Source organism: Carettochelys insculpta, chromosome 32, assembly GCF_033958435.1.
Source record: "Carettochelys insculpta isolate YL-2023 chromosome 32, ASM3395843v1, whole genome shotgun sequence".
Lineage (NCBI taxonomy): Eukaryota > Metazoa > Chordata > Testudines > Carettochelyidae > Carettochelys > Carettochelys insculpta.
In genome coordinates, this window is record NC_134168.1 from 12,419,853 (window position 1) to 12,430,638 (window position 10,786).

At 52.5% G+C, this 10,786-nt stretch overlaps 1 protein-coding gene across 1 annotated transcript; it reads left to right on the plus strand.

Moving 5' to 3' along the window:
• The first annotated feature begins 8,494 nt into the window (after positions 1–8,494).
• On the plus strand, positions 8,495–9,463 carry LOC142004974 (olfactory receptor 10A4-like). Its single transcript, XM_074982648.1, has one exon. The coding sequence runs from the start codon at positions 8,495–8,497 to the stop codon at positions 9,461–9,463; it is 969 nt and encodes a 322-aa protein (XP_074838749.1).
• Positions 9,464–10,786: the final 1,323 nt, after the last annotated feature.

A 10,786-nucleotide genomic window follows, 5' to 3' on the forward strand; every position in this document is an offset into this window, starting at 1 on the left:
CCTGCGCTCCATCCCTCCTCCTGACGCTGGGGCTGGCTGCCCCCTGGAGCACCACGCGGCTGGGGCCAACCGCTCTCCCTCGGAGCTGGGCTGGGGGGACCTGGGATGGCCTCAGTTCTGCTGCCCCTGGAGATGGGCCTGCCCCCGGCTCACCTCACTGGTGTGGGGTCTGGCCCCACTGCAGCCTGGACTGACGGAGGGGAGGGACCAGCCCCGGGTGCTGGGAGGAGGGTCAGTGCCGCCTGCCCCCACCTCCGCTCCAGACCTGGCCTTGGCTCCACCCGCGGTGCTCTGGGCCAGGAGTCACTCTCCCGTTCTTGTCTGAGCCCAGGGCCACCCCTGGGAGTCACTGCGAGGGGGACTAGGCGCTGGGCCATCAGGCACGTCCCTGGGGGGCTCTGCTGGCTGGGAGAGCGCAAGGTGCACCCTTTGGCTGTGGGGCTGCAAATCCAAGTGTTTGGCAATTGCCGTGTTGGTACCAAAGGGGGCCAGGCTCATGGGGGAGAAGAAGCGTCCCACAGGCCAGTGATCTCCCTTCCAATCTTCAGGTGGGGATAAGGATGCTGGGAGATCCACCCCCCACCCCCCAGGGGTCTAACCAGCAGGGGCCAGACGAGAAAGGGGGCGGGGATCTGCCAAGCCTGTGAGCCCTGCACAAGTGTGATGGGTCTGTGCAGAAAATGTTTCGTCCCTTGAGTTAAATGTACGAATCACAAAGCAGCTCTTGGCCCAAAGGAAGCTGCTGCCAGAGACCTCAGCTGTACCCCTGCGTCTGTGCAGTGCGGGCAGCCCGGCCTCGGGGCAGAGCGGGTGGGTGGGGGCGCTCGGGGGGCAGCGCTCAGCCTGGATTCTCAGGCTGTAGGTGATGAGATCCACCGGGGAGCCCAGACTGTGTGGAAGAAGGAGAGCAGGAGCTTTAGGGTGTCGCGTTCGGGTAGGACGTGAACAGCCACCTGGAGCCCCCAGAAATCTGGACCCACCCTGGGGGGAGAGGAGCAGGGAGAAAAGGCCTTTGCTTCCCTCCAGCTGCTGAGATTCGAGGGGTGCGGCCTCGTCCAGCACTCAACACAGCAGGGAAGAGAAGGAGGGGGAGTTAGACAAGGGGCAAGGTGGTTTGGCTTTTCTTTATTTCAGAGGAAGGGAAGTCAGTGGAGGAGGTTTAATGAGTGATGGGGAGAAACTTTAGCGGCTTTGGCCTCCTCTGTTCTCCTGTGCAACCAGGGCGTTGTAGCAGCACGTTAGGTGAGGTGAGTGGGTTGCTCCACAAAAATCCTTTCCCACGTGATTCAATGCACATCCCTGTCCCTAGAACGACCAGATGTACCTGAGCACATCCACCTGGAACTACAGAAAAGCAGCTGAGAGTCAGACACCAGATGTTTTGGAACATGTTGGGTCAGGCCCAGTCCTGGTGTCACTGCCCTGCAAAGAGAGGAGTTAAACCAGGAAGTTTGTCCCATGTATCCCATGGGGGGTGGATGGTTTTAATGAGGCCCTCTGGGAATTAATTAACAGCAACGTTAATTGTGTTGTGTCCCACTGAAAAATCACTGCAACCTGCCCTGTTTTCAGGGGACATGACACAATTAATGTTGCTGTTAATTAATTCCCAGAGGGCCTCATTAAAACCATCCACCCCCCAAGGGATACATGAGGGATGGCAAAGTTTAGAGTCCACTGAAATAGTTTTGTGTGTGTGGAAATCCCAGATTGCCCAGTTCCTGCAGACGGGTTTGCTCAAGGTCTGGGAACGTTCTCCTGGGCTTTACTGAGGTGGATACAGGGGCTTTTGCTGCTGTCTCGGTGCTAATAAAGGATGAATGGGAATTTGGTGGCTTTGGCACCTTTCCCAATACACAGTGAGAAATGCCCTGTCTACGGCTCCAGGCCTAAGACCTGTGTGAGGTCAATGGTCTGAGAATACATGACTTGCAGTGGAGTCTGACCTGTTTGTCATCGTTCCTCCGTTCAACACCCAATAAGTTTCCACTGAGGAGGAATGAACATATGTAGAATAGCTGTGGGAATGTCTGTGCATAGAGTGACTCGTTAGCTAACGAACGCCACCAAAGGCCGTGCTAGTTAAACACTCCAGCGTATTCATTAATATCTGTCCTCTTCTTTGGAGAGACATTCGTGGTTCTTTCCAGCTGAGATTTTCCAACAAACCCTGTGGAATGAGAGGCTGAAAGGGCATTGAGACGTCATTCGGCGTCGCACTTGGAATCCCACTCCAAGTGAATGGCTGGTGAAACAGTGCATTGCCAGAGGGCAAGGACAGTGGGTTGCTCTCTCCTGCGTGATCTTTGCCTGGACTCCTACAGTCTGAGGACAAGACGGGGTTGTGAGGTGATCCTGTCTGGAGAATCTCAGCTGGCGGGGCCTGAACCCCGCCAGCGGGGAGATAACACATCTCTCTGGGGTGTGTTACAGGAGCGTTCGCAGTTCCCAAGGCCAGAAAGGACAATTTCCTTGGTGGGGCTGGATCCCGTACAGAGCACTGGCCAGAGAACTTCCCCCAGATGATTCCCTTTGGCCGTGGCTGCGCTCGGCCCTGCATTTCGGCAGAGGGATGCGAATGAGCCACTTCGGCACATGCACATGCAGGGAAAAACACACATACATACTTACACACACACACTCACACACACACACACCTGTGCTCCCAGCACGTACGTGGTGGTGGGGCTTAGAGGGGGCGGGGCTGAGTGGAGCCACACCCACGATCCCTCCCCTACCCCATGTATCTGGCCCCAGCCCAGAGCCGGGTGTGGCCCTTCCTCCCCCGCCTGCACCAACGGCTGCACCAACCAACCACCCCGGCTGCACCAATGGCTCCAGGAGCTGCAGGGATGGGGGGATGAAACCACACAGGTGCGGGGGGTGCGGTTTGGGCCATGAGTTCCGGTGGGAGGTGGGGGGGTGGTTTGGGGCCTGACTTACGGTGGGGGGTGGGGGCGGTTTGGGGCGTGAGTTCTTGGGGGGGGCAGTGTAGGGCGTAAGCGCTGCCCCCGCCCCTAGGAAATCAGCCCTGCGCACACACACGTGAGCAGCTTTTGGAGCAAAACCCCCGTGGGGCTCGTCTCAGCTGGGAAACGGGTTCTGCCCACTGAGTTCGTTGCTGTCAGTCTCTCAGGTGCCACCGGACCACTCGCTGCCCCGTCTGAGTCCTTCCTCCCAGCTCGCGGGATGGAGCCGCAGGAGTCAGGAGAATCTGAGCCCAGATCCCCGCCCGGCCCCGAGAGCAGCAGCAGCTCCACACACATCTCAGGTGTCAGCTCCGAGCTGTCTCGGGGATTTGAGCACCCGCTTCCATTTCCTGTTAATAACAGGTGCCCAAACCACCTACGTCACTTGGACAATCTCTGCCTCAGTCACTCTCCCCACACTCAGGGGCGCACAGTGGGGCTTAAAGCCACCGGTTCCCTCCCTCTCCGGCGTCTGGTGGGAGGGGGGACGTGGGCCTTCATTGCTCTACCCCGTCCAAGGCCAGGGCCCTAGCAGGGGTGGCCCTGGCAACCCCTGTGGTCAGTGGGAATCCGGCCCTGTGATCTGGGCAGTGGGTCTGGGAATGAGGACTCCTGGGTTCTGCTCTCATCTCTGGTAGAGGAGTGGGGTGTAATGGTTAGAGCAGGTGGGAGTGGGAGTCAGAGCTCCTGGGCTCTCATCATGGCTCTGAGACAAGAGTCTGAGCCTCAGGAAACTGCAGCCGTGAGCCCTGAGAGTTGTCCCTGCCCCGACTCTGGGGTGTCTTCCTGGGAAAAATGAGTCCTCCTTGTAGGCAAAACAGGTCAAGTAATTTACCAGGAGAGCGAATCTCAGAATGATTTTAATTAAGAAAATACAGGTGAAGATGAGGATGACGATGATGCAACTTCCTACAAACCGATTCTCTCAGTGACTTTTGTTTGTTGCAGCCTGAGGCAGTGTTGTTTTCCTCTGGGGAATACGGCAAGAAATTTGGCCTGAGGGACTTGGTCCCAGAAGCCAGTGAATGTAATAAACACACCTGTTTCCTTCAGCACGTCCAGCACCAGCAGCAGCTGGGAGATGGAACTGCCCATCCTGAACAAGGTAGGGAAAAGGAGCCTTCAGCCCCCAGCCGTCCTCCCACTGCAACCCTCGGTGTTGTGCCCCACTCTGCAACGGGAGCCAAATCACCTCACTGGTTCCTTTATCTGAATTTTCCATATATGTGTGTGGAGAACCTTAGTGTCTGTCTGTCTGAATCTCTCCTTCAGAATTTACCTAGTGTAGCTCTCTTGGCTGAGGCCAAGTGCTGTATTTCAGGGCGTGGGCGTCATTGGCACAAGGTGAAGTTCTGCTCCCCTCATTCCATAGTGCCCAGCAGAGTGACAGATGAGCCCCACACCTCCCCCTCCCCCCCCACGCCTGATTCTTTTTGTGGTGGTGATGTTGGTGTTTTTTCTTCTCACATCTCTCGTCTTTTCTCCACTCTGCTCCCCAGCCTTCCTCCTCCTCCTCCTTCTCCTCATCATCGTTATTACCCACTGAATGTGAGTGTAACTGTTGTTTCGTAAGTTGAACAGTAACAGAGAGACGGCCGTGTTAGTCTATATCCCATCAACACAAAAAAGCAGTCCAGGAGCACTAATAAATTATTTTGTTAGTCTTTAAAGTGCTACTGTGCTGCTTTTTCGTTTTCTTTTGTAAGGTGTGTGCTGGTTGTGAATTTGAGCACAGTCGGCTGGGTGGGCTCCATTTGATCTCTTCTCATGAGAATATCCACTCCTAAATATCACCACGGCACACGCTTCACAGGTGAAGCCCACTAATTTAGAGGTGGTCTCTCATAGCTAAATTTCTCTGAGCCCTTTTGTTACACAATGTGTGCTTTGTTAATTTATTGCATGGTCTTCTATTTCTACAGGGACTGTCTGGGTCACCTGAAGAGAACTGAAATTATCACTCAGCTTTCAATGACGAGAATCTCCCCGGACCTTATTCTCAGTGGTGAGTAAATTGTAGAATGCCAGGGCTGGAAGAGACCTCAGGAAGTCATTGAGCTCAGCCCCCTGCCTAAAGCAGGATCAACCCCAACTAAATCATCCCAGTTTAGACTTCCCCCACTGTAACTTAAGACCCTTGCTCCTTATTCTGCCATCCATCACAACTGAGAAAAGCCTCTCTCCATCCTCTTTAGAGCCCCCCTTCAGGAAGTTGAAGGCTGCTATCAAATCCCCCCCACACTTCTCTTCTGCAAATTAAATAATCCCAAATAATGAAATAATTTCATTTATTTGGAGCCTGTCCAAATGTCAACCAAGAAATAGACATAAACCAAAATCCATTCTGGAAAAAGAATTTATCTATATGGATGTTTTCCATGAGTAAACATGGATGTTGATGGCTGTTTTGTCTTCGGCATTTGAGTTCCTATGGGGTCTTCTGAACTGTAATTTGGGTTTTTGCTCCTTCAACTTTTAATATTGATTCAGGGTGAAAACACACACCGGCATTTCCCACGGGACAGAAGGTCCATTTCCCGGCCAGCTCTGCATTTACTGCGGAGGAAAGTCCTTTGTATTGTCAGTGGAGGTTCCCCAAAGGAGCTCCTAAGAGAGACACAAGAATTCTCACCACTTCTGTATGTTTAGAAAATATCACTCACAGCTGTTTGAAAAGGTTCTGTGATGTGCACTGGGCGTAGCTCAGCCCCACCCTTTCCTTTGCTCCTGTGATTTCATGTTCTCTCTTTGCTCTCTTGGAGAGCGTGTGTCATTGACAGTCAGAAGAACACAGTCTCCAGTTCTGGGCGTTCCCGCTCAGTGTGTCTCTTCTGTCGCTCTGGTTCCCGCTTACGAGCTCACTGTTATTTGCTGCAGTCCTGTGAGAGCCCCACAGTGAGGTAGTTAAGTGCAGGCAAAATCTTTTATTGTGTCTCATTTTTACTTCAGCTCTGTCACCTCACGGTCACATGCGCGATTATGAAGTTTCTTGTCAAAAAATGAGCCTGAAGGAAAACAGCTGTAGGAAATGTCTCCTGCATCACAGGATCTTTCTTGCAAAATTCCTTTTGTTAACATCATGGGACGAAGCCCCTCGAGTGGTGGAAATCGAAGACTCAGAATTATAGAATTCTAGAGCTGGAAGGGACCTCGAGAGATCCTCGTGTCCAGGCCCCTGCTCTGCACAGACCATCCCTGGTACATGTCCCTCTCACCTGCTCTGAAACATCTCCAGGGATGGAGATTCCACAGCCCCTCCAGGTCATTTATTCCAGCGTTTAACCACCCTGACAGCTGGGAAGTTTTCCTCAATACCTGTAGGGTGCGAGAGGACATTATAACGGTCGAGAGCGCAGTCCCACCCCTCCGGGAATCCTCAGGAGAATCTAAACAGCCCAGTCTGTGCAAGGTGAAAAGCTGCAAACTAAGTGCCATGGGAACTGCTGCAGAACAAGCCGCGCTTGCCAAGATTTCAAGGCTACGCTGGCAGTAGGCCACGAGAGAGTGATGAGAAATGCGTGGGCAATTTTAAGCAATCTTATGTGAATGAGATCAGCTTTATCAGCTAGTGTTAGGAGGCCTGTTACAGAACCTCTCCCCGAGCGAAGCTCCGACGCGTCGGGTTTTCCCCCACTGGTGACTGCGGCGTCTCCGGGGTTCCCGTCGGGGGTGTCACACGCTTTCAATAAACCAAATATATCCCTCGCCTTCTGGGTGCAGCCTCGTTTCTGGGGAGCCCGAGCCTGGTTGGCTACAATATCTGACCTAAACCTCCCTTGCTGCAGTTTAAGCCCGTTGCTTCTTGTCTTCAGTACAGCTCCTTTACACCCATGGTGCTGTTACACTTTACACCACATATGGAGCTGGCCCTGGGTCTCTTATGTAGACACAAACCAATGTATTGCAGAACTGGCTGTGAGGGAGGCAGGAACGATTTGGGTCGTTCACTAACACTGAAGGAAGAATAACGCTGTGCAGGGCAGAAAGGCCAAAGTCCCCCACTGCTTTCAGATTCCAGGGGGCTTCTCCATCGGAAAACGGTTTCCAGCGTGTTTCGGCTCCGCAGTGTCCGTTTGCTGGTGTGAGGTGTCACTGCAGGGGAATCCGGGCACTGGTGCGATTATTCGTATCATTAACATACGAGTGAGAGGAGAATGTGCCCTCATTTGAGAAATCGTATTTGGGAACTCGGCTGCGGTGACACTTTCACCACCAGACTCTGCACTGACCCCCACACCGCACCCTCCGTCTGGCACCCTCCACCCGCTGCCCTGAGCTGCCCCAACACTCCCAGACCCTGCACATACTACATCACACCCCGGCAAGGACCCCCCCACCCAAACACCTGCGCTAACGACCCCCCAACCCTCTGTCCTGAGCCCCCTCCCCTCACTCCATCCCCCTCCACCTTTGCCCTGAGAACCCCCACACCAAACCCTGCTGTGACATCTGCACCTCCAGCTCCTGCCCTCACCCCCGACCCTCCCACCCCCCAAACCCTCTGCCCTGACCTATCCCTGCCTTCACAGGCCCTTCCCTGTCAAAAATCATCTCCCTGGTGTACAACCACCCAGCACTTCCCACCCCCTGCCCTGGTCCCCCCAACTCCCTGACTTCTGCACCCCCAACCCCTACCCTCAACCACCACAGACAACAAGGCCCCCCCTGCGGCCCCCTGCCCTCACTGCAGCACCCTCTGCCCACTGCCCTGGTCCCTAAACCCTCCAAGCTTCTGCTCCCCCTCCTCTACCACCCACCCCTACTCCTCCACCATCCCAAACACCAAGACTCCCTCATCCCCAGCCTTCAGCCACCCGCCTCCACCCCCACTGACATATCTTACACGGCCCATGGGGAGCCCCCCAACGGCCAGGGATGGCCATACCAGAGTACCTCAAACAAACAGCTGTTATCTTCACACCTCGGCTGCACCAGGCTCATCCACAACAATGGGCTCAACCGACCGCGCCATTCCTTCTCACCACACCTTTCAGACCAGCGAGACAGCAGAGACGCAGAGCAGGAAATGCACTTTCCCACTGGAAGTGACACAACTTACACAGCGCCACATTCACTGAGGGAATTAGACCCCCGTCAGGTCCAGCTCCATCCCATTCACACAGAACGGCCCCATCGAGAGCTGTTGGAAATGCAACAAACAGACAACATCGACTGGAAACACAGAGACAGAGACAAGCGGCTCTTCCATCAGATGAAAACGAAGAACTCCGGAAAACTCACCTTCATATGGACAGAAGAACATCTCAACCCAATGACAGTGAGTTGCCTGGAGAAACCTGACTTGCAAGAGACAGAAGAAGACACCCCCTTTAGCACACGAACCAAATGTCCCTGACTCTGCTTAAGGCCTTGAGCAAGCACGTATCAGTCGGCTGTAATTTACAGAGATATTTCAGCTGGTGTTAGTTAGAAGGGTCCCAACAGGAAGGAAACCAGGAAAAATGTTTTAATTTGCAGTCACTTTTCTGATATGTCTGAGATCCAGTCTCTTTGTCCCCCGACAGATGACCTCTTCCAAGGGCGACCCTGGAGGGAACCAGACCATCCTTGATGTGTTCGTCCTGGTGGGGTTCTCGTACCTTAATGAGCTGCAAATTCTTCTTTTTGTGGTTCTTCTGGTCATCTACTTGCTCACCCTCATGGGGAACCTGCTCATTATCCTGCTGATAAAGCTGAGCCCCTCCCTCCACACCCCCATGTATTTCTTCCTGGTGAACCTGTCTTTCGTGGAAATCTGCTTCACCAGCAGTGTGGTCCCTCAGCTGCTGGCTCACCTCCTGGTGGAGGAAAAGACCATCTCCATTGCAGCTTGTGCAGCAGGGGTGTACGTTTTCACCATCATGGGCCTCACACAATGCTGCCTCCTCACAGCCATGGCCTATGACCGCTACGTGGCCATATGTCACCCCCTGCACTACACAACCATCATGAGCGGCCGGGTGTGTGCTCTGCTCGTGGGGGCTGCATGGGCTGCTGGCATCTTGGTGGAAGTTCCTCTGATTATGTGGATCTTCAGCCTGCCCTTCTGTGGCTCCAACCACATCCAACACTTCTTCTGTGACATCCCACCCATGCTGAATATGGCATGTGCTGACACATCTCAGATTAAGGCTGTTGGCCTCATGGGGTTAGTTCTGTTCACCCTGTGCCCTTTCCTGTTGATACTCCTGTCCTACATCCACATTATCTCCACCATCCTCAAGCTGCCATCGGCGGAGGGAAGGCGTAAAGCCTTCTCCACCTGCTCCTGCCACCTCACCGTGGTGACTGTGTCCTATGTCACGGGCCTCATCACCTACGTGAAACCCAAATTTGGCTCCACTACACAGAGTGACCTACTGATTTCCCTATTGAACACAATCATCTATCCAGTGTTGAACCCCATAATTTACGCTCTGAGGAACAAAGAGGTGAAAGGAGCCTTGAGAAAAACTTTACAGAAAAGCACCTTTTATTGCCACTGGAGAAACTAGAGCACGAAAAGTTGAGTTAGTCAAAATTGAGGTGGGGTCCTGGTGAAAGGAAATTTGTAAACATTTTATTGAATTTCTCACAACAGCTCTCAGTTTTTTTGTTGTTTTGAAAGACTTTGTCCTGTTGGTTAAATGGGAAAAAAACTTGCTGCCAATTCACTGCCAAATTTTACATTTCTATATTTTTTTGAAATACGAAAGGAAGAACAATTCCCCCATATTTATAATTCATTGAAAAAAAGAAGCCCAAAGGAATAGGTTTAGTCAAAGTATAATCCTGATTTTCGACTCTCAAAATTAGAAATCTCAAAGGAAAACATGGCTTCCAAGAAGAGGGGTTTCATTCCAGGTCCACCTCTGTCGGCCATGTCCTTCCCAGGTCAGACTATGTGAAGCTGATTTCCTTACTACCCCCTTTCTCCTGACGATGAGATGAGGGATGCTGACAGGGAAAGGTTTGCGGGGGACATCCTGATACTGAGGACGTGCTGCAGAAGGAAGCAAGAACAGTTGTACTGCCAGATCCCCCAGCAATGTATTAGAAAAAAGAGACAGGCCAAGGACTGGGTAGGCTCATTGCTCAGTGAGGAGGGAGGAAAAATACCAAGAAAACTGGAAATGGCAGAGCTGCTTAATGGCCTCTTTGTTTCAGTCTTCACCAAGAAGTCGGATGGAGAAATGCCTGACGTGGTGAGTCATAGTGGGGAGGGGGCAGGTTTAGAAGATAAAATAAAAAGAGAAGAAGTCAAAAATAACCTAGAACTGTTCAATGTCTGCAGGTCACCGGGACCTGATGTAATGCCTCCTAGAATACCGGCGGAGCTCAAAGGGGAGGCATCTCAGCCTTTCACCTTCATCTTTGAAAAGTCCTAGAAGTCTGGAGAGATTCCAGAAGACTGGAAAAGGGCAAATAAAGGTCTCATCAACAAAAAAGGGAAATAAAAACAAACCAGGAAATTACAGACCAGTCAGTTTAACTTCTGTGCCAGGAAAGATAATGGAGCAAATAATTAAGGCATTCGTCTGAAAACATCTGAAAGAAAATAAGGGGCTGGGTAACAGCCAGCATGGATAGGTAAAGTACAAATCATGTCCAACCGATTAGATAGCTTTCTGTGATAGAATAACAAGCCTTGTGGACAAGGGAGAAGGGGTGGACGTGGTGTACTTAGACTTTCGTATGGCGTTTGTTATGGTGTCGCAAGTTTTCTTATGAATAAACTAGGCAAATACAACGGAGATGGGGCTGCTGGAAGGTGGGTGCATAACTGGCTCTACAGCCATTCTCGGAGGGTCGTTATTAATGGGTCACAGTCCTGCAGG